The sequence below is a fragment of the Poecilia reticulata genome, chromosome 23, assembly GCF_904066995.2.
Source record: "Poecilia reticulata chromosome 23, P_reticulata-male-v2, whole genome shotgun sequence".
NCBI lineage: Eukaryota > Metazoa > Chordata > Actinopteri > Cyprinodontiformes > Poeciliidae > Poecilia > Poecilia reticulata.
The window spans coordinates 1-22395 of record NC_088852.1 but is presented as its reverse complement, the minus strand read 5'-3'; the positions used below and the strand labels follow the sequence as shown (position 1 = coordinate 22395).

Genomic DNA, 22395 nt, shown 5'->3' with positions numbered 1-22395 from the left:
AACAGGTTCCACCGCCACAGAATCAAACACCAGAAGCAGCAGCAGATAGAAAACATCCTGTTTATTGACCTCACACACACACACACACACACACACACACACACACACACACACACACACACACACACACACACACACTACATTCAGAAACTGTCCATTTGAGCCACAGAGGCCTCCATAGTTGTAGTCCAGTAGAGTTTGTAGTTCTTTTAGTTGCAGTGAAGGAGCAAAGTCTGATGGGAAACAGTCCAAACTGCAGAGACAGAGAAATCGGATCAGAACCAGAGCAGAGGCAGAAACCTGGCCACTGATGATGTCACAGCTCCTGACCTGTGATTGGTCTATTTGTGACGGCTGCCCCTCCTCTTCATGGCGGCCGTGCACTGGGGGCAGAACCACTTCCCCTTGGGCGCCTCGGTCAGGCCCACGCAGCCGTAGTGGAACCACTCGATGGGGCACTGGGGACAGAACCGGGTCAGAACCAGCCAGGCAACTGGTCAACCAGCTGAACATGTGGATACTCACATCCGTGTTGTCACAGCCGACCATTTCTCCATAGGAAACCTGCAGCAGATGGATCCAGTTAGACCAGAGCAGAACCAGGGCAGAACCAGGGCAGAACCTGCGGGCCGCCAGCCTACCTGGTTGCAGATGCAGTAGCGCGGCTCGTTGGGGTCGTAGGTCCAGTCCACCTGGCTGTTGGCGTCGGCCTCCGGTAGAACCGCGGCCTGCTGGGAAAGCTCCTGGGCCAGCGCCGACGAAGACGAGCAGGAAGACAGCGAGGAAGAGGATGACGACGAAGACGATTGATGGTTGGAAGACTTGATGGCGCTCCTGGAACCAGAACAGGCGACCCGGTTAGACCCAGTCAGACCCAGTTAGACTCGGTCAGACCCGTCCTGGTGTAGGAGGGCCTTACTTGGACTTGCGTCCGCGGGAGTCGGAGGCGGCGCTGGGGGTCAGGTTCTGGGTCAGGGTGGAGGCCAGCGCCGATGAAGAGTAACCCGAGTTCTCCCGGGTCAGAGAGAACTCCCGACCCAGCTGGAAGTCGTTGTTCTTGATCGCCTCGTAGCTCGCCTTCAGGCTGGAGGTCCGTCGGCCCTCCTTCATCTGGGAACCAGAACCAGAACCAGTCAGAACCAATGGGAGGCTGTTTAAAGCTGCAGTTTGTAACTTTTAGAAAAATGTTTTTCCATATAATTGTTCAAACTGTCAATGAACTGACTGACCTCCTCCCAATGCTAACTGCTAACAGGTTTCCTCTGTGGATCATCAGCCTGACGGGCTGCCAGACTCCTCTTACCCCCACCAGGCTAAGTGTCGTCTGTTTACGTTTCAGAGCTAACGGTGATAGCTCAGACGGGTTAAGCTAGGTGTATAGTTAAAGTACTGGTCTCGGTGCGGGTTGTGCTAGCCTGTAGCATCATTGATCTGATCGCTCTGACAGTCCAACCTGCACCGCCGTTCAATATGGAGGCCTCATGGCATCAATAATACGAGGCGTGTTGTTGACCGCTGAGGCTCTGACCCGGGGTTGGGTAAAAACAACATGATGGTTTCTGGTCTTTTCCCCAGTGAGCCAACAGGCGCTCAGCGTGGCGGCCATGTTCCCACCTGAGCTGTGGCTTGGACGGCCTGAGCCGCCGCCATGGTGATGGCGCCGGCTCCGGCACCGGGCCCGGCGGGCAGCGAGGACAGACTGTAGGACGCCAGCGGCTGGGACGGGTTCACGCTGTAGACACTGTTGGTGGACGAGGACGTGCTGTTGGCACGGCAACCTGCAGGTGACGGGGACAGTCAGGACAAGGGCAGGTCCCCAGGTCCGGTTGGGTCCAGGTCCGGTCTAGGTGAGCAGAACCTACCTGGCGTGTTCTCCTTGGAGGCGTCCGATGTGAGCGTGGACAGCAGAGCTTCAGATTTGAACTTCTTCTCTGGAACGTGTTCGGTGGTGTGGTGGGTCGGGGCGCTGTACTTCCTCTCTGGAACAGAACAGAACCGGTTAGAACCGGAACCGGAGCCGGCCTGCAGGCGGGCGGCTGGACTCACTCTCTGAGCTGCTGTGGGAGTGGACATGGTGGTTGTTGACGGGCTGAGACGGGCTGTCCATCTCCAGAGACCCTGAGGACAAAAGCAGAACAAGTCAGCCGACCCGGATCGCCAGAACCCGGACCGCCAGAACGGCTCGGACCGGGACACTCACGTCTCTCCAGGATCTCGGTGATGCCGGCGTTGTCAGCCTCCAGCTCCATCTTGAACTTGGCCAGTTCCTGGTCCAGTTTCCTCAGGTGCCGGTCCACCTGAGGACAGAGACAGGAAGCTGAGCTGGACTGTCAGAACCGGGCTGGGCGGTCAGAACCGGGCCCGATCAGCGGAACATCTCACCAGATCATAAATCTGATTGGCCAGCTGCACCTTCTCATCAGCGTCCTCCAGAGCTTTGTAGTAATCCTGAAACAGAAGAACAGCAGACGTTCACCAGAACAGAACATCTGGAAGGTTCTGGGTCCAGCCGCTCAGAACATCTGGAAGGTTCTGGGTCCAGCCGCTCCCACCTTCTTGATGATCTCCATCTGCTCCTCTCTCCACTCCGGCTTGTTCTTCTTGGCGTTGACGAAGAACTCTGTGACCTTCTGCTCCAGCTGGTCTGTGGCATCTGGAACGGGAAGAGAAGCTCTGAGGAGAACCGGGCAGAACCGGGTCATCCACTGGGAGAACAGTATCCATCCCAACAGCAGAACATCTCAGAACCTGCAGCGTGTTGATCTGAACCAACTCCACTCGGGTTCTGCTCCGGTTCTGACAGTGTGGGGCTGAGGTCCGGTCTGGGTTAACCTAACTGACCCTTCCAGCTGCTTTTTCTCATTAAAAAAAACTTATTACTATAGTATTAATACTATAGTATTACTATAGTATTACTATAGTATTACTATAGTATTACTATAGTAATACTATAGTAATACTATAGTATTACTATAGTATTACTATAGTAATACTATACTATAGAAGAAAGAAGGCTCTGCTTCTTTTTAACCTACATGTAAACACTGAGAGGAGGAAAACCAGCACCGTACATCACCCAAACACACCTTCGCCATTTTCTAACAAAGTGGTGGCAGCATCATGCTGTGGTGGATACAAACACACACCACACTTCACAGATTTTCTCTGTAGAAATGTGATATTTCTCATAGTTCTGCACCACGTTGTGTTCTATCACATAAATCCCAGACTAGAGTTTGTTTAGTCAGAAATTTATGTAATAAATTCCTGAAAAGGTTGGCAGCTTTTAAAGACACCGTCTTTATCATTTTATTCTAACCGAATTTTCAAGGAATAAATACAAATGTTTCCTTAGAGCAGGGGGTCCTGGAGGCCCGGGACGTTTTAGTTCTCTCCCTGGTGGCAGTAAACCTTTTCAGCCTGTCAATGCTCCTCTAAGGCCTTCAAACGAGGATTCATGTGATCCAGGTGTGTTGAACTAGGGAGAGAACTAAAACCTGCAGGATGGCGGCCCTCCAGGACCCACTTTGGGACCCCCTGATTTAGAGCATAAACAGCTGCAGCAGTTCCTGCTGTGTGTCGGTGGGGGGCGCTGTTGGATCCACAGAGCCTGTAGAAATGGCTGGTTTTCAGCTAGAAAAGCTGAATCTGAGCATCAGCGCCAACTAAAACCTCCCTCGTTTTGACTCCAGTTCTCTATGAGGGTAACACCGTGGCTCCGTGTGTGTGTGAGACGGTGTGTGTGTGTTTGTGGACCGTACTCTGAACCTGCAAGTCCATCTCCCTCATTTCCGTAAACCTGTCGCGGAGGTCCATGGGAAGCTGCTCGATCACTGCGGGAGGAGAAAAACAGGACGTTAACGGTCCGACCGCCAAATGCGACCCATCTACCCCTTATTGAGCCCCCAAACCCCGCAGCCGCTCAGCAACAGCCCCGTACTCACTCTCCAGGTAGTCCTCCAGGTACAACATCCTGCTGCTTTTAACCTTTTAGTCGTTTTTATCGACAAAATTCGTCTTTCAAGATGGCGCCTCCAGCCGTGGACTGGCTCAGAAAAAAGACCCTAAAAATAGAAGCAGGGACGTATGACGTCAATAGCCTCCCGTCATCTGATTGGTTTGAAAACATTAAAGATTTTTGATTCGCGGGTTTTAGTGCTGTTGCATCATGGGAGCTGTAGTTTTCTCCATTTCATAATCTACCTAGAAATCCAGATTATTTTCCGTTGTTCGATGTATTTTAGATGAGGAATAAAATGTTTTTATGTTCCTGTTTTGATTCACAGCGACAGACTGAATCTGGTTCCTCAAAGCTTTAATGTTTCACAGTTTTTATTAACTTTACATGTTTCTTATTTTACTAATAACTATATTATTTTTATAGTATATTTTTATAATATAGTATATTTCATATTTGCTGTTCCTATTGGATTGTTACTACAATTATTACCATTATCATCATAAATTAAAAATTCAAAAAATACTTTATTGTTCCTAAAGGGAAATTAAATAAACATCAGTACATGTGTTTGTTGTTATATTTCTTATTGGTCACTATTGTTGTCCTGCTACATTTCATTTTTTCACTACTTCCTATTGATGTTCTAACTCAAGGAAAATTAAATGTCGTAACTCAGAGGTGTGCAGTAGCAGTCAGTCTCGGGGAGAATCTGAAGAGTCCTCTGACTGAAGGTTGTCTGTCCTGACATGCTAACAGGATGAAACCACCAGCTGCTGGCAGCGCTGCTAATTCATTAAACCCTGAAAATATTCAGACCTGATTCTGGCTGAAATACTCATTTCAGAGTCAGAATAGGTTCAATTAAAACATGACGGGATTAATCTGCAGGGATTTAAACCAGCTAATGGCTCTTAGTTTCCATGGTGACGGGATCTCACATAATAACTGAGAAATCAGATCAGCGCGAGGTTCTGTTTTCAGTGAATGGGAATGAATGACATGTCCTCATAAAGATAGCAGCGGAAGCCAGGGTGTGTGTGTGTGTGTGTGTGTGTGTGTGCGCTTCCTCCCTGCAGCTTCATCCTCTTCCTCACGGCCTGCTGACCCCGCGGCTCCCGGCTGGAGGCGGACACATTCCTTTGTCCTCCCCCAGGACCGGAGCGTGACGGAGGGACAGAGGGCGGGCCGGGGGGGGGGGGGGGGGAGCGGCCCGGACCGGACCGGCTTTATTTAGGAGGACCGGCAGCGGGACGGGACGCTGCAGGCTCAGCAGCCGGTTCTGGAGCGATAGGAGGTTCTGGACTAGATCACTGGATGTTTGTGTGCTCTCAGCTGTCACTCCGGTTCTGTTGGACCCGATTAAAGCAGAAGAAGGATGTTGGGTTGGAGAGGATCGGAACCGCCGTCTTCGCCTCGGAGCTGAGCAGAACCAGAACCCGCCTGTTGGGGAGGAATGTGGCCCTCCGGTTCCGGTTCTAGCAGCCAACGCTGGGCCTGGGCTGCGCAGTGACATGGGCCCCCGGGCTCCGGGGCCCAGGTGAGCGGCACCGGGCCGGGCCGGGCCGGGCCATGGCCCGGCAGGACGCGGTGAGGTGTCTGCGCTGCCTGCTGTACGCCCTCAACCTGCTGCTCTGGGTGAGCCGCCTCAGCATGATGCTGCCACCGCCAGGAGACAGGGGGCCCGGCTGAAGCCCAGCAGAACCAGCAGCTGGTTCCGACTCAGATTAATGTTTAAGTGGAACCGAACCGGGCCGGGCTGCATCTGTCCCAGCGCGTCGCACATTCTGACGGATATTTATTTCAGACGCAGAACCTGATGCCTGTTTACTTCCCTGTGTGTGTGTGTGTGTGTGTGTGTCTCTCTCCCTGTGTGTGTGTGTGTGTGTGTGTGTGTGTGTGTGTGTCTCTCTCTCTCTCCCTGTGTGTGTGTCTCTCTCTCTCTCTGTGTGTGTGTGTGTGTGTGTGTGTCTCTCTCTCTCTCTCTCCCTGTGTGTGTGTGTCTCTCTCTCTCCCTGTGTGTGTGTCTCTCTCTCTCTCTCCCTGTGTGTGTGTGTGTGTGTCTCTCTCTCTCTCTCTCTGTGTGTGTGTGTCTCTCTCTCTCTCTCTCCCTGTGTGTGTGTGTGTGTCTCTCTCTCTCTCTCCCTGTGTGTGTGTGTCTCTCTCTCTCTCTCTCCCTGTGTGTGTGTGTGTGTCTCTCTCTCTCTCTCCTGTGTGTGTGTGTCTCTCTCTCTCCCTGTGTGTGTGTGTCTCTCTCTCTCTCCCTGTGTGTGTGTGTGTCTCTCTCTCTCTCCCTGTGTGTGTGTGTCTCTCTCTCTCTCCCTGTGTGTGTGTGTGTGTCTCTCTCTCTCCCTGTGTGTGTGTGTGTGTCTCTCTCTCTCTCCCTGTGTGTGTGTCTCTCTCTCTCTCTCCCTGTGTGTGTGTCTCTCTCTCTCTCCCTGTGTGTGTGTGTGTGTCTCTCTCTCCCTGTGTGTGTGTCTCTCTCTCTCTCTCCCTGTGTGTGTGTGTGTGTGCAGCTGATGTCGGTGTGTGTGCTCGGCGTGGCAGCGTGGATCAGAGACACCCTGAGCTCCGTCCTGACCCTGACAGCCCACACCAGGTGAGTCCAGTCTGGTTCTGGAGGTTCTCCTTTCACTCGGAACCGCCTCTCTAGACCAAGCACTCTGCTGGTTCTGATCAGGTTCTGTCTGACCCGACCCAGGGTCCGGACTCATTCTGACAGCTCGGTAGTGGCAGCGTGGTGATGTGGTGTTTCCTGCTGCAGGTTGGAGGAAGCCGCCGTCCGCTCGTACTCTGCAGCCGTCCACCCCGTCTTCATCTCCGTCTGCTGCCTCCTCCTCATCCTCAGCATGGTGGGCTACTGCGGCGCGCTGCGCTGCCGCCTGCTGCTGCTCTGCTGGGTACATCTGGAGCACGTAGATCTAGAGCATCTGGAGCACATAGATCTAGAGCATCTGGAGCACATAGATCTAGAGCATCTGGAGCATCTGGAGCACATAGATCTAGAGCATCTGGAACACATAGATCTAGAGCATCTGGAGCACATAGATCTAGAGCATCTGGAGCACATAGATCTAGAGCATCTGGAGCATCTGGAGCACATAGATCTAGAGCATCTGGAACACATAGATCTAGAGCATCTGGAGCACATAGATCTAGAGCATCTGGAGCACATAGATCTAGAGCATCTGGAGCATCTGGAGCACATAGATCTAGAGCATCTGGAGCACATAGATCTAGAGCATCTAGAGCATCTGGAACACATAGATCTAGAGCATCTAGAGCATCTGGAGCACATAGATCTAGAGCACCGGGAGCATCTGGAGCATATAGATCTAGAGCATCTGGAGCACATAGATCTAGAGCATCTAGAGCATCTGGAGCACATAGATCTAGAGCATCTAGAGCATCTGGAGCACATAGATCTAGAGCATCTGGAGCACATAGATCTAGAGCATCTAGAGCATCTGGAGCACATAGATCTAGAGCATCTAGAGCATCTGGAGCACATAGATCTAGAGCACCGGGAGCATCTGGAGCACATAGATCTAGAGCATCTGGAGCACATAGATCTAGAGCATCTGGAACACATAGATCTAGAGCACCGGGAGCATCTGGAGCACATAGATCTAGAGCATCTGGAGCACATAGATCTAGAGCATCTGGAGCACATAGATCTAGAGCATCTGGAGCACATAGATCTAGAGCATCTGGAGCACATAGATCTAGAGCATCTGGAGCATCTGGAGCACATAGATCTAGAGCATCTGGAGCACATAGATCTAGAGCATCTGGAGCACATAGATCTGGAGCATCTAGAGCATCTGGAACACATAGATCTAGAGCATCTAGAGCATCTGGAGCACATAGATCTAGAGCACCGGGAGCATCTGGAGCATATAGATCTAGAGCATCTGGAGCACATAGATCTAGAGCATCTAGAGCATCTGGAGCACATAGATCTAGAGCATCTGGAGCACATAGATCTAGAGCATCTAGAGCATCTGGAGCACATAGATCTAGAGCATCTAGAGCATCTGGAGCACATAGATCTAGAGCATCTAGAGCATCTGGAGCACATAGATCTAGAGCATCTGGAGCACATAGATCTAGAGCATCTAGAGCATCTGGAGCACATAGATCTAGAGCATCTAGAGCATCTGGAGCACATAGATCTAGAGCATCTGGAGCACATAGATCTAGAGCATCTAGAGCATCTGGAGCACATAGATCTAGAGCATCTAGAGCATCTGGAGCACATAGATCTAGAGCATCTAGAGCATCTGGAGCACATAGATCTAGAGCATCTGGAGCACATAGATCTAGAGCATCTAGAGCATCTGGAGCACATAGATCTAGAGCATCTGGAACACATAGATCTAGAGCACCGGGAGCATCTGGAGCACATAGATCTAGAGCATCTGGAGCACATAGATCTAGAGCATCTGGAGCACATAGATCTAGAGCATCTGGAGCACATAGATCTAGAGCATCTGGAACACATAGATCTAGAGCACCGGGAGCATCTGGAGCACATAGATCTAGAGCACCGGGAGCATCTGGAGCACATAGATCTAGAGCATCTAGAGCATCTGGAGCACATAGATCTAGAGCATCTGGAGCACATAGATCTAGAGCATCTAGAGCATCTGGAGCACATAGATCTAGAGCATCTGGAACACATAGATCTAGAGCACCGGGAGCATCTGGAGCACATAGATCTAGAGCATCTGGAGCACATAGATCTAGAGCATCTGGAGCACATAGATCTAGAGCATCTGGAGCACATAGATCTAGAGCATCTGGAACACATAGATCTAGAGCACCGGGAGCATCTGGAGCACATAGATCTAGAGCACCGGGAGCATCTGGAGCACATAGATCTAGAGCATCTGGAACACATAGATCTAGAGCATCTAGAGCATCTGGAGCACATAGATCTAGAGCATCTAGAGCATCTGGAGCACATAGATCTAGAGCATCTGGAGCACATAGATCTAGAGCATCTAGAGCATCTGGAGCACATAGATCTAGAGCATCTAGAGCATCTGGAGCACATAGATCTAGAGCATCTAGAGCATCTGGAGCACATAGATCTAGAGCATCTGGAGCACATAGATCTAGAGCATCTAGAGCATCTGGAGCACATAGATCTAGAGCATCTGGAACACATAGATCTAGAGCACCGGGAGCATCTGGAGCACATAGATCTAGAGCATCTGGAGCACATAGATCTAGAGCATCTGGAGCACATAGATCTAGAGCATCTGGAGCACATAGATCTAGAGCATCTGGAACACATAGATCTAGAGCACCGGGAGCATCTGGAGCACATAGATCTAGAGCACCGGGAGCATCTGGAGCACATAGATCTAGAGCATCTAGAGCATCTGGAGCACATAGATCTAGAGCATCTGGAGCACATAGATCTAGAGCACCGGGAGCATCTGGAGCACATAGATCTAGAGCATCTGGAGCATATGGAGCACATAGATCTAGAGCATCTGGAGCACATAGATCTAGAGCATCTGGAGCACATAGATCTAGAGCATCTGGAGCACATAGATCTAGAGCACCGGGAGCATCTGGAGCACATAGATCTAGAGCATCTGGAGCACATAGATCTAGAGCATCTAGAGCATCGGGAGCACATAGATCTAGAGCATCTAGAGCATCTGGAGCACATAGATCTAGAGCATCTGGAGCACATAGATCTAGAGCACCGGGAGCATCTGGAGCACATAGATCTAGAGCATCTGGAGCACATAGATCTAGAGCATCTAGAGCATCGGGAGCACATAGATCTAGAGCATCTAGAGCATCTGGAGCACATAGATCTAGAGCATCTAGAGCATCTGGAGCACATAGATCTAGAGCATCTAGAGCATCTGGAGCACATAGATCTAGAGCATCTAGAGCATCTGGAGCACATAGATCTAGAGCACCGGGAGCATCTGGAGCACATAGATCTAGAGCATCTAGAGCACATAGATCTAGAGCATCTAGAGCATCTGGAGCACATAGATCTAGAGCATCTAGAGCATCTGGAGCACATAGATCTACAACATCTAGCACATCCAGAACATTTGAACAAACTTTGGACCTCAAGCCAGGCTGGACCGGGCCATCAGAACCAGCAGCTAGCACTCAGCTACCAGGTCAGAGCAGAACCTTCCAGAACCAGTAGAGCCAGGCGAGGAACCAGAACCTGATGAGACCAGTGACGTTCACTCCAGAACCAGCAGACTGGAAGTTCTGAACACTTCAGTCGGAACCAGTAGGAACCGTTTGGACCTCCTCAGTGACCTGCAGACTGGTTGGTTCTGGTCAGTCATGATGGTTCTGTTGATGCTCCTGGTTCTGAAGGTCCGTTTCCTGCTCTCTTCCCTGTGGTTCTGGTCTGGTTCCTCACTAAAGAACAGCTCCAGCTCCTGGTTCTGACGGATCTACTCCAGTTTTATTGGTTTATTGATAACTCGTTTGGTTCTGGTCCAGAACGGATGGACTGGGCAGCTGATGGTTCTGAGACAGAAGGAGGTCCAGTTCTGACCTGTTTGGTTCTGACTGTGTTCCAGTACTTCTGCAGCCTGCTGGTGATCTTCTGTGTGGAGCTGGCCTCTGCAGTTTGGACCTACGACGAGGTGAGGAACCGTCACGTTTTCAGAACCACGGGTCAGCAGAACCCGACCAGAACCTCAGAACAATGGCTCTAGAGAGGCTTCCGTCAGAACTTTCTGCTCTGGTTTAATTGTTCTGGATAAAACCTATAAGGTGAAACTTTCCCACCCGAACCAGACTAGCCCGAACCGAACCGAACCGAACCGAACGGAACCGGCGTGTAGAGCTGAGCAGCTGCCGGCCCAGAACCAGAGGCTCCAGCCAGACCCGGTTCTAAAAATAACCAGAAATGAGAGACATGTCCGGCCCGCTGCTCTCAGATCAGCTTCCAGTCCCTCCCTCTCCAAAAATAAAAAAATAAAAATATAAAATAGTGGCAGCCACGGAAAAATTCAAGATGGCCGCGATGGTCGTGAAGGAAATTTGACTATTGCACAATATTTGACTGCATTTACCACATATAAATACTTTTGGTATCAAATCATACATAATTAGACCCACATTATTTACTGATAATAGTTAGATTTTTCAAGATGGCCGCCATAATGGAAATTAATTTTTGTCACTAAAATTGACAATTAGATGAATGTTTGGTGCCAATATATTTTGAACCTTTTATACTTTCTTCATCTTGTTTCCTTTTTCTGGTAGACATTTTTTTAAATGGCAGCCATGGTCATTACATCGCCAGTAGTTATCGCCAGTGGCGGCACAGCTAACTGAAAACTAGCTGTTTTCAGCTCTTAGCTAACGCCAAACATAAAAATGTCAGCAGAAGTTAAAGCTAAACCACTAAACATGCAAAATACCGGAAGCCAAACTGCTTAAATGAGATGATGATTGAAATACTAACATCTGCTTGATCAGGAGGCAGCTAGCACCAGGTTAGCCTCAGCTAGCACCAGTTTAGTCTCAGCTAGCACCAGGTTAGTCTCAGCTAGCACCAGGTTAGCCTCAGCTAGCACCAGGTTAGCCTCAGCTAGCACCAGGTTAGCCTCAGCTAGCACAAGGTTAGCCTCAGCTAGCACAAGGTTAGCCTCAGCTAGCACAAGGTTAGCCTCAGCTAGCACAAGGTTAGCCTCAGCTAGCGGCTCCTTCAGCTGATGATGGAAACATGCAGACAGAGCAGGACGGCCCAGACCACGATTACTGACAAACGTGTGTGTGTGTGTGTGTGTGTGTGTGTGTGTGTGTGTGTGTGTGTGTGTGTGTGTGTGTGTGCAGCCCTCAGTCCAGCGAGCCGACATGATCAGCCTGAAGTCCCGGATGCCGGACTACAGCCTGCAGCGCTACCAGTGGCTCACACACACCTGGGACAACTTCCAGACACAGGTAACACACACAGAGAGAGAGAGAGAGAGCTGCGGTGGTCATGTGACCTGTACGCCTACTGGTGTGTGTGTGTGTGTGTGTGTGTGTGTGTGTTGTGACCAGTTTCAGTGCTGTGGGGTGATCTACTTCACCGACTGGCTGGAGATGACAGAGATGGAGTTTCCTCCTGACTCCTGCTGCACCAATCAGTTCCCCGGCTGCGCTGGCCACGCCCACCAGCATGACCTCAGCGACCTGCACCAGGAAGTGAGCCTCGCCGCCTCTGATTGGCCAGGACAGCTCCGGCCTCTCAGCCAATCACAGCCTCCTTGTTCGTGTTTCAGGGCTGCGGTCCAAAGGTCTACCGCTTCATCCGGGGAACCAAGCCGCTGCAGGTTCTGCGTTTCCTGGGGGTTTCTATCGGCGTGGCGCAGATCCTGGCCATGGCGCTCACCCTCACGCTGCTCTGGGCGCTCTATTACGGCCGCCACCATCAGCAGCCAGACGCATACGGAACCCCTGGGCCGCCTGGAGTCTCCGGTTCCGTCGTAGCCACCAACGGAACCAGCGTCGGCCACCGGATCGGACCCGGAGAGGCCGGGCTGGAGGACCTGGAGCCGCCCGGCGCCGCAGGGAAAGGATTATACTGACTCCACCGAACAGAACCACAGAACCGGGAGTGATCTGGGAGCCGGAACCAGGATGTAGCCGGAGCCGGAAGCAGCTTGGTGTTCCTGGAGACGGTCTACTGTCAATGGGCTCCAGAAAACCACAGGAGTCAGACCTGATCATGCTGTCAGGATAAACGGACCAGAACCCGACCCAGAAACTCCTTGCGCTGCTCAGACTGGATGGTACCGGGACGGAGCTGAACTGTTGCTTCTCTGCCTAATGGACGCCTGGACCGGTTGGTGTTTGGGTCAGAATGATGGAGGCCAGGAAAGGTGATCATAATGGTCTTTATTGAATAGATAATAATCACATGCATGACAATATCCTGTGGAACGGAAAGCTTCATATCATCACAGGCTGGAAGAACCAGAAACGACGAGATGTTTGATGTTTCACTGAATCTATCCGGCCAACCAGAACCACAGGATGAAGGCCGGATCATCATCATCACTTCATGCTCCGAAACCAGGAAGTGATGCAAAGAGGTTCCATCCTCAGCCTGGTCATCATCATCATCATCATCATCATCATCATCATCATCATCATCATCAGGAGTTACTAAAAACATTAGTAACGACAGAATGACTCATATGGACGGAAATATTCCAGCCTGTTTCCTCAGTGGGACGCAGCATCCAGGCAGGAAGTGAGGAGGACAGTTAGCCCCGCTGCATCATGGGCTGTGTAGTTTTTGTAATGAAACCTGTGGAACAGCTCAGCATCGTTCTCAATAAAACTGGAAGAAGCGACAGATGTGGAAGATCAGAATGTTTCTGAGGAAACATCTGTAAAGTTACAGTTAATGACATTAGAAAAGTAAAACTTGCTAATTAAACATTAGTTTCAAACTGTAGCATATAAATAAATAATGGTGGAAATATGACTATAAAAAGTCAAACTCCGTTTTTGTCTGATAAGAGGCCAACTTTACAAACGGCACCTCATGTTTCTGACACGGAGCATCACAGGGCTCAATGTTTGGCTGCATTTTCTTTTCTACATTTAAATGCTTCCACTTTTTAATTAGTATTTCATTCATAAATAATCATTTCAGTATAAACGTCCATGTTTATGGAGATGATGATCAGTGATTTATCCACAAGTCCTGGTGAATCCAGAAAGTTGAGCAGACCACAGGTTGATGTTGGCATCAGACTGGACCCGTGACCAGAACCGCGTTTAGAAACCGTTCTGCTGAGTTTGGTCTGGAACATCAGATAAATAATCTTTCTGTGCTTTGAAAAGTGTTTTTTGGAAAAGCTGTTAATAATTCATTGTTTCTAAATGAGTAAAATGAGAAAATGGTCCCAGAATGTTCAGATTGAACTGATGTTCCAATGACATCTGAATCATTTCGGTTCGGTTCTGGAAGCCTCTTGTTCTGGTCACTGGATCAGACCATTAGAACCAAGAATGGACCAGAACCTTTACACATCACCGTTTGTACAAACAGTTTCTGTACAGCAGAGAGAAAAGGTCGGTTCTGACAGGAGCCAGGCCCGTTTGGACCGGCCTTCACCACATCCATGCAGAGGGATCCCACCCATCCAGGAAAAGTAACAGAGCATGCTCTTTGGGTCAGGGGTCAAGCCGGTCACACTGCAGGTCCGTTCTGCAGAACCAGACTGAACCTGGACAGCAACAGGCAGCAAGAAGGTAACTTAGAAAATAAAATCAGAAAAGAATGAATTAAATAACCTTGAACTAGAGACTCTGAGCTAACTGATAGCTGCTAACAGCCGCCGTCCTCTAAGCTAGAAGCTAGCTGTGCGCTAAACTAGCGGCTAACAGGCCGTTTCCACAAAATTTTTTACATTTCTCTTCAGTTTTATTCTAATAAACAACAAAGGACAATAATCCTCTCGGCCCTTTTCCTCCCAGATGTGCCGTTCAGGAGCATGCTGTAAATCCCAGCGCTAGTTCAGGAGACTCAACATTAGCATGCATAGGCAGAAAGATTACATAATAATAGTCTCCAAATAAAGACATCACAGCAAATCAATTTCTCTGCTAAGCACCACAAACTGCCCATCATGTCGTCTCACATAGCAACCACATTTAAAACCTGGGTTGCAGCAGACGGCTGCTCGGTCAGCTCATTCACTGACGGAAACTCGGCTGTAGTTTTCCTCTGTTATGCTGCCCCCTGGTGGTGAGCTGGCTGAAGTTTCCAGTCTTTAAAAGCGGCTCACTGCTCGCTCTGTTCTTTGGTTAAGACAGAGCTTCTCAAATCCAGTCCTCAGCCTCCAGCTCTGCATGTTTTAGATGAGCCTCTACTCCAGAACAGCTGATTCAAATGACTGCATGACCATCAAGAACTGCAGAAGCTTGTTAATCACAAAAAATGTAATCCAGGTGTGTGGCAGAAGGGAAACACCTCAAACATGCAGGGCAGGGGGCCTGAGGACCGGAAATGAGAAACACTGTTAAGAACAAAAGCTAGTGGAAGAAGTCGTAGCAGAGGGCTGGAGATGTTTTCAGTGGTGAACAAGAAGATGTTTGGTTATTTTGGGGTTCCTTAGGTTAACGTTGGGTCATGACCCTAAGTGGTCCAGTAAAATCACTGGAAACCCTGAGTGGCTCAGTAATATGGCCTCCAACCTAGTAGAACCAGAGGAACCAGCATGTCTGCAGCCTCTGCTTGGTTTGTTCCTAACTGGATTCCAGTGTTTGTGCTGAAGATTCCCCAGACTCCTGCAGATGTGGCCAGACCTGGAACGCAGCGTAGTTAGTGTTTCAGTTGAAGACGGTCCTCCTGCTGTCAGCCCCTCGGCCGGCTGAACTCTACAGAGCAGAAACCCCAACGATGTTGGCCTGGCAGTGGTCGGGAGAACCGGAGGACCGGTCTCCGTCTGGACTGGTGTTAGGTGTGGAAATGCTGACGACAGCCGGGAAAAGGTACGGCGGCTCACAGTTCAGAGGGAGCGTCTCTTCAAACGTGGCGTTCAGACTGGATCGACTGGGACAGGAAGACAAACAGGAGAAGGTTCTGGAGTCAATATATTTAGATTTGGCTTCACAATAAATGATTTGTGAGTTTCAGTCAGTCAGCACTGCACCCGTCTGTCAGTGTCCGTTAGGGTGACGGGTCAGGGGCTCAGACAGGTACAACAGTTCAGGTGTCCATTAGGTCTGATGGTTCAGGATGCAGGTAACATCTCTGATCTTCCATCAGTTGTCACCTCATGGCTGAAACCAGGAGCTGGTTCCAGTCCTCCGACTCTGCATGGGAACTAGTGCTGCTGTAAAAGAATATTTTAGTAATCGAGTACTCTATAGAATATTTGTACGATTATCCGAGGAATCGGAGATCTCTCTCTGTAACGACGCCCCAAAAGCTGTAGTCCAACCATCGCAACGCAAAATTCAACAATCCTCCCCAAACCCTCACAAAATGCAGCACAATTCAACACCAAGCTGCCAGCACAAAGCGCCGTCCTCACAGACGACCATCCGGCCGGAACACGGTGCACAACGTAATCAGACATAAATTAACGAAGCTCCAGTCAGATAAATTGTCCTCGACGAATTTTAATAGTCGAGGTACTGGAATGGTTGGAGGATTCATTTCAGCCCTAATGGGAACGCAGAGCAGAACTTCCTCTCTGTGGCTCAGCAGCTGAAAAGCTGATCTCTGAATCAATCTGTGATGGGGGACCTTCACAGTTGCTGAAATCTCCAGATATGTGGATCTAAAAGCTCCTCAATATCTCAGAGATTCTGATTCTTCCAGAGCAGCAGTCTCAAACAGGGCCAGTGTCCTGCAACGTTTTGATGATCTAAACCCAAATCAAACCCCAGAACCCGTTTTAGAATCTCTAGAACCTGCGACTCCTGATCCAAGCTGTGACCTTTCATGACCTTCTGAAGGTTCCTGATGCTGAGGAACCTGAATATCAGGAACCTCCATGAGGATAAGGAACCATGATGGATCTGCACCAACCTCTTGGTGATCGGCCGCTCCCTGATCTGGATGGTGCTCAGCTCCTGGACGCTGCCCCGCAGACCCAGAGACATGGTGGAGTTGGGGATGTTGAAGGTCTTCCTTATCTTGCGGCCACAGCAGGAGAAACCATGAGGTGAGGATGAGGAGATGGAGGAAGATGAAGACAGCTGCTTTACCGGACTGAGGTCCCTGCAGCTCCACTCAAACAACTTTTCGTCCACAAACTGGTGGTTCTGAGGAGCAAAGGGGAGGTGAGAAGGTCATGGGCTGACGTCAGGGGCGGGTTCTCTGACCTCAGGTTCTCACCGTGGTTTTCTCCAGGCAGTTGAGCAGGTGGTGATGCTGCAGCTCAAAGTTGGGGTTGATCTTACACACCAGCGCCTGGCCTGCTTCTTTGGATGCCTGTAGGACACAGAGATTGCCATTATCTGAGCCACCATGCTGTGAGGGACACGTCCGGGTTGGACCCCAGCTGTTAAACCCCCAGCAGCAGGTTTCAGGATGAATGTGACCCAGAGGGACAGTCAGGACATCCGACCTGCAGCTGCTGCTCAAAGCTTTGTCTCAGACAGAGAAGGTTCAGAAAAACCTGATCATGAGGATCTTACAGGTGGTGGGTAACACCTGATGTCTGCAGAAGAACCTCCATCGCCTGGAGGACTGGCTGGGGCAGAGATCTGCTACAACACCACACCAGCTGATTGGCTCCTCGGCCTGTTCTCTGGGTCACAATGATCCTGATTGGTTCATTCCTCCACATGCTGACAGCATAAACCAGTGGTCTCAAACTCCAGGCCATCAAGGTTTGGTCTCCTGCAGCATCTCTCTGCCTCTCCAGTATTTGCCCTGGACAGCTCCAGGCCGTTCAGACTTTAAGTGAAGTTAGAGACGGGGCACATCTAGAAGCTTCAGGACTTCGGCACACGAAGAGTCCAGTTTGAGACCACTGAGGTAGAGAAGCACAGAAGCAACAGCCTCAGCAGCTGCTTGGTTTCAGGCGGCACAGAGAGCAGTAGGAGGTTTCTGATGACCGGATCAGTGCTGGACCGGACCAGCGGTGTGAAATGGTCGCTGGTCGGTTCACATCGCTGGTGTGAACCTGCAGATATGAGTCGTCGGTCAGAGCGACCGGGGACTGAGTTTCATCTCTTCTGTCCCTGTACCAGGTGAAAATCCAGCCAAAACAAACCCTGAGGAGCAACCCGACACTAACATGGACAGTAAAAACAAGAGGTCAGGAGGTCAGGAGGTCAGGAGGCCGTCCATGATGGGCCGATGGAGCAGCAGATGGATCTGAACAGCAGCGTCAGGCTGCACCAGGTGGCGCTGAAGGAGCCTCACAAACTGAAGCCTAGTGGGCAAAAGGCGGAACTACAGGCAGCTATGTGAGCACGATCCAACCCAGTTCTGACCCAGACACAAGCAGACCATCTCTGACCTTTGACTGCTGCAGGTCCACTGAAGACATCGCACATGCAGCAGCCTATAGCCACTCACCCTGAAAGGGAGAGAGGCGGGGCCTGGTCTCCATGGTTACCTCCAGATCTGGAAAGACAGCTGCTGCCTGCGTTTGTACATCAGCTCCAGCTACACGGCAGGTCAGGTCCCTGAAGGCCTCGGATTTGGTTCTTCTCACCTGGATCCAGGTGATGAAGGTCAGGTGAAGCTTTTTGTTCTGATGTTGCGTTCCAGTTGCACTCAGAAGTGGTAAATTCCAGCTTCCCAGTGGGAAAGTCAACTGGAACGCCCTCCAAAGTCACACTACCTCCTGGGAAACTGGGAGCCACACCAGATACGACTAGCAAGGCAGACTTCCTGCTCCAACATGGCCGCTCCTCGCATCATCAGCCGACTCAGGATGAGGAAGACTCTGCAGGCGTGAGGAAGGCCCGTACCTTTTGCGCTCGCCTCTTCTCGGCTCTCTGGCTCTGGTGGTAGATGCGGCTGAAGTTGGACACGATGACGGGGACGGGCAGGGCGATGACCAGCACGCCGCTCAGGGAGCAGATGGAGCCGAAGATCTTCCCCATGATGGTCTTTGGGACCATGTCGCCGTATCTGAGGGGACAGAAGGTCAAGGGTCAGACCTGGTTCTGCTTTAGGGGACGACTAAAAGCTTCAGCACCAAAACATCCAGAAACTCAGATCTGCTGAACCGAGACTTTAATCTGATCGGATCCAGTTCATGGTGGAGACATGTAAAGGTCTGACGACGGATCTGCTGCCCTCTAGTGGTCAGATCAGAGAATAACCTGCAGATACCAGTCAGACCGGACACATTCATTCATTCATTCATTCATTCATTCATTCATTCATTCATTCACTCACTCACTCACTCACTCACTCATTCATTCATTCATTCAGATGGAACACGCCTCCAGGGACCTATAGAAATATCACAGCCTTCGTCTCCCGTTTGCTGCATCCAGAAACACCAGGCCACTTGATCTAAGCCGACCAGAACCCTCAGCAGGTCAAAGGTCAGCACTAATGGTTCTGCTTTAACCCATTTTACTGAAAGTTTATCACATTTATAGATGATCGAAGGCAAAGAAACAAAAAACAGAAAACAAAGTAATTATAAAACTAGCAGAAACTAATGAAAAAAGATTTATCAGAAAAAACAACCAACTTCTGCTTTTTATTCAATTTAATCCGATTTCACTCTGGGTTTAACACACAACCCGGTTCCGGTCCACAGAACGGCCAGTTCAAAGGAGCATCTGGAAACCTGACATAGATCAGCATCTATCTGCTCTACATCTATCAGAAAGATTCTGGTTGAGTTCTACAGGAAACTGACCCACAGAACCAGAACCAGTTCCTGAGATGGAAACATGGCAGTTGGTCTCAACTGCTGTGTGTGTCAGTGTGTGTGTGTCAGTGTGTGTGTGTCAGTGTGTGTCAGTGTGTGTGTCAGTGTGTGTGTCAGTGTGTGTGTGTGTCAGTGTGTGTGTGTGTCAGTGTGTGTGTCTGTGTGTGTGTCAGTGTGTGTGTCGTGTGTGTGTCAGTGTGTGTGGTCAGTGTGGTGTCAGTGTGTGTGTCAGTGTGTGTGTGGTGTGTCAGTGTGTGTGTCAGTGGTGTTGTGTCAGTGTGTGTGTCAGTGTTGTGTCAGTGTGTGTGTGTCAGTGTGTGTGTGTGTCAGTGTGTGTGTGTCAGTGTGTGTGTCAGTGGTGGTGTGTCAGTGTGTGTGTCTGTGTGTGTGTGAGTGTGTGTGTGTGTCAGTGTGTGTGTCAGTGTGTGTCAGTGTGTGTGTCAGTGTGTGTGTGTCAGTGTGTGTGTCAGTGTGTGTGTGTGTCAGTGTGTGTGTGTGTCAGTGTGTGTGTGTCAGTGTGTGTGTGTGTCAGTGTGTGTGTGTGTGTCAGTGTGTGTGTCAGTGTGTGTGTGTGTCAGTGTGTGTGTGTGTGTGTGTGTGTGTGTGTGTGTGTGTGTGTGTGTCAGTGGTGTGTGTCAGTGTGTGTGTGTGTCAGTGTGTGTGTGTCAGTGTGTGTGTGTCAGTGTGTGTGTGTGTCAGTGTGTGTGTGTGTCAGTGTGTGTGTCAGTGTGTGTGTGTGTCAGTGTGTGTGTCAGTGTGTGTGTGTGTGTCAGTGTGTGTGTGTGTCAGTGTGTGTGTGTCAGTGTGTGTGTGTGTGTGTGTGTGTGTGTGTCAGTGTGTGTGTCAGTGTGTGTGTGTGTCAGTGTGTGTGTCAGTGTGTGTGTGTGTGTGTGTCAGTGTGTGTGTGTGTCAGTGTGTGTCAGTGTGTGTGTCAGTGTGTGTGTCAGTGTGTGTGTGTGTCAGTGTGTGTGTGTGTGAGTGTGTGTGCTTGTCTGTGTCTGCGCGTGTGTGTGTGTGTGTGTGTGTGTGTGTCAGTGTGTGTGTCAGTGTGTGTGTCAGTGTGTGTGTGTGTCAGTGTGTGTGTGTGTCAGTGTGTGTGTGTCAGTGGTGTGTGTGTGTCAGTGTGTGTGTCAGTGTGTGTGTCAGTGTGTGTGTTGTGTGTCAGTGTGTGTGTGTCAGTGTGTGTGTGTGTGTCAGTGGTGTGTGTCTGTGGTGTGTGTGTCAGTGTGTGTGGTGTGTGTCAGTGTGTGTGTGTGTGTGTGTCAGTGTGTGTGTGTGTCAGTGTGTGTGTGTGTCAGTGTGTGTGTGTGTGTGTGTGTCAGTGTGGTGTGTGGTGTCAGTGTGTGTGTCAGGTGGTTTGTGTCAGTGTGGTGTGTCGGTGTGTGTGTCAGTGTGTGGTGTGTGTCAGTGTGTGTGTGTCAGTGTGTGTGTGTGTCAGTGTGTGTGTGTGGTGTGTGTCAGTGTGTGTGTGTGTCAGTGGTGTGTGTGTCAGTGTGTGTGTGTGTGGTCAGTGTGTGTGGTGTGTGTGTCAGTGTGTGGTGTGTGTCAGTGTGTGTGTCAGTGTGTGTGTGTGTCAGTGTGGTGTGTGTCAGTGGTGTGGTGTGTGTCAGTGGTGTGGTTGTGTGTGTGTCAGTGTGTGTGTGTGTGTCAGTGTGTGTGTGTGTCAGTGTGTGTGTCGTGTGTGTGTGTGTCAGTGTGTGTGTGTGTGTCGTGTGTGTGTGTCAGTGTGTGTGGTGTGTGTCTGTGTGTGTGTCTGTGTGTGTCTCTGTGTGTGTGTGTGTCAGTGTGTGTGTCTGTGTGTGTGTCAGTGTGTGTGTGTGTCAGTGTGTGTGTCAGTGTGTGTGTGTGTGTGTGTGTGTGTGTGTCGTGTGTGTGTGTCAGTGGGTGTGTGTGTTAGTGTGTGGGTCTGTGTTTGTGTCTGTGTGTGTGTGTCAGTGTGTGTGTGTCAGTGTGTGTGTGTCAGTGTGTGTGTGTGTCAGTGTTGTGTGTCAGTGTGTGTGTGTGTCAGTGTGTTGTGTGTCAGTGTGTGTGTGTCAGTGTGTGTGTGTCAGTGTGTGTGTGTGTCAGTGGTGTGTGTCTGTGTGTGTGTCAGTGTGTGTGTGTGTCAGTGTGGTGTGTGTGTCAGTGGTGTGTGTCAGTGTGTGTGTCCAGTGTGTGTGGTGTGTTCAGTGTGTGTGTCAGTGTGTGTGTCAGTGTGTGTGTGTGTGTGTCAGTGTGTGTGTGTGTGTCAGTGTGTGTTTGTGTCAGTGTGTGTTGTGTCAGTGTGTGTGTGTGTCAGTGTGTGTGTTCAGTGTGTGTGTCAGTGTGTGTGTGTGTCAGTGGTTGTGTGTCAAGTGTGGTGTGTGTTGTCAGTGTGTGTGTCAGTGTTTGTGTCAGTGTGTGTGTCAGTGTGGTGTGTCGGTGTGTGTGTGTGTGTGTGTGTCAGTGTGTGTGTGTGTCAGTGTGTGTGTGTGTCAGTGTGTGTGTCAGTGTGTGTGTGTGTGTGTGTGTGTGTGTGTGTGTCAGTGTGTGTGTCAGTGTTTGTGTCAGTGGTGTGTGTGGTGTGCAGTGTGTGTTTGTCAGTGTGTGGTGTGTGTGTTCAGTGTGTGTGTGTTGTCAGTGTGTGTGTCAGTGTGTGTGTGTCAGTGTGTGTGTTCAGTGGTGTGTGTCAGTGTGGTGTGTTGTGTCGTGTGTGTGTCAGTGTGTGTGTGTGTCAGTGGTGTGGTCGTGTTTGTGTCAGTGTGTGTGTTTGTCAGTGTGTGTGTGTGTCAGTGTGTGTGTCAGTGTGTTGTGTGTCAGTGTGTGTGTGTGTGTCAGTGTGTGTGTGTGTGTTCAGTGTGGTGTTGTGTCAGTGTGTGTGTGTGTGTGTGTGTGTGCTGTTGTGTGTTCAGTGTGTGTGGTGTGTGTGTTCAGTGTGTGTGTGTGTTCAGTGTGTGTGTGTGTCAGTGTTGTGTGTGTGTGTCAGTGTGTGTTGTGTGTCAGTGTGGTGTGTGTGTGTCAGTGTGTTGTGTGTCAGTGTGTGTGTGTGTCAGTGTGTGTTGTGTCAGTGTGTGTGTCAGTGTGTTGTGTGTCAGTGTGTGTGTCGTGTGTGTGTCA

General features: G+C 50.2%; 3 protein-coding genes across 5 annotated transcripts; 1 reads left to right on the top strand and 2 right to left on the bottom strand.

The window, feature by feature from the left end:
* Positions 1-46: 46 nt before the first annotated feature.
* ing3 (inhibitor of growth family, member 3) lies at positions 47-4281 on the bottom strand. The gene is made up of 13 exons (XM_008401688.3): positions 3945-4281; positions 3762-3833; positions 2553-2653; positions 2383-2448; positions 2201-2297; positions 2047-2118; positions 1863-1979; positions 1615-1778; positions 920-1110; positions 642-834; positions 526-564; positions 331-458; positions 47-253 (listed from the first exon to the last, which is right to left on the bottom strand). The coding sequence occupies exons 1-12, from the start codon at positions 3970-3972 to the stop codon at positions 342-344; spliced, it is 1257 nt and encodes a 418-aa protein (XP_008399910.1). The 5' UTR covers positions 3973-4281; the 3' UTR covers positions 47-253; positions 331-341.
* Positions 4282-5176: 895 nt separating this feature from the next.
* tspan12 (tetraspanin 12) lies at positions 5177-13310 on the top strand. 2 transcript variants are annotated; one of them, XM_081604269.1, is made up of 7 exons: positions 5178-5596; positions 6475-6557; positions 6723-6858; positions 10534-10599; positions 11801-11908; positions 12011-12154; positions 12232-13310. In XM_081604269.1, exons 1-7 carry the CDS (start codon positions 5531-5533, stop codon positions 12535-12537), a joined length of 909 nt encoding a protein of 302 aa, XP_081460395.1. In that variant the 5' UTR covers positions 5178-5530; the 3' UTR covers positions 12538-13310. The 2 variants fall into 2 exon arrangements, with proteins under 2 accessions (XP_081460396.1, XP_081460395.1); XM_081604270.1 differs by lacking the exon at positions 10534-10599 and having other exon boundaries at positions 5177-5596.
* On the bottom strand, positions 12829-18687 carry LOC103459810 (potassium voltage-gated channel, Shal-related subfamily, member 2). Of its 2 annotated transcripts, XM_081604273.1 has the most exons (5): positions 18401-18687; positions 16812-16907; positions 16682-16738; positions 16503-16609; positions 12829-15518 (listed from the first exon to the last, which is right to left on the bottom strand). In XM_081604273.1, the coding sequence occupies exons 1-5, from the start codon at positions 18551-18553 to the stop codon at positions 15344-15346; spliced, it is 588 nt and encodes a 195-aa protein (XP_081460399.1). In that variant the 5' UTR covers positions 18554-18687; the 3' UTR covers positions 12829-15343. The 2 variants fall into 2 exon arrangements, with proteins under 2 accessions (XP_081460399.1, XP_081460398.1); XM_081604272.1 differs by having other exon boundaries at positions 16503-16738.
* Between the last annotated feature and the right edge of the window lie 3708 nt (positions 18688-22395).

Bases quoted from the DNA above. Each gene is read 5' to 3' on its own strand.
- ing3 (XM_008401688.3), bottom strand. From the start codon at position 3,972: ATGTTGTACCTGGAGGACTACCTGGAGA. The intron at 3,834-3,944 runs GTGAGTACGGGG...CTCCTCCCGCAG, and splicing joins CCTGGAGGACTACCTGGAGA to TGATCGAGCAGCTTCCCATG. The intron at 2,654-3,761 runs GTACGGTCCACA...TTCCCGTTCCAG, and splicing joins GATGGACTTGCAGGTTCAGA to ATGCCACAGACCAGCTGGAG.
- LOC103459810 (XM_081604272.1), bottom strand. From the start codon at position 18,553: ATGGTCCCAAAGACCATCATGGGGAAGATCTTCGGCTCCATCTGCTCC. The intron at 16,908-18,400 runs GTACGGGCCTTC...TGTGTCCTACAG, and splicing joins AGAAGAGGCGAGCGCAAAAG to GCATCCAAAGAAGCAGGCCA. The intron at 15,519-16,502 runs GTTGGTGCAGAT...TTCCTGTCCCAG, and splicing joins GAGCGGCCGATCACCAAGAG to TCGATCCAGTCTGAACGCCA.
- tspan12 (XM_081604269.1), top strand. From the start codon at position 5,531: ATGGCCCGGCAGGACGCGGTGAGGTGTCTGCGCTGCCTGCTGTACGCC. The intron at 11,909-12,010 runs GTAACACACACA...TGTTGTGACCAG, and splicing joins GGGACAACTTCCAGACACAG to TTTCAGTGCTGTGGGGTGAT. The intron at 12,155-12,231 runs GTGAGCCTCGCC...TTCGTGTTTCAG, and splicing joins TCAGCGACCTGCACCAGGAA to GGCTGCGGTCCAAAGGTCTA.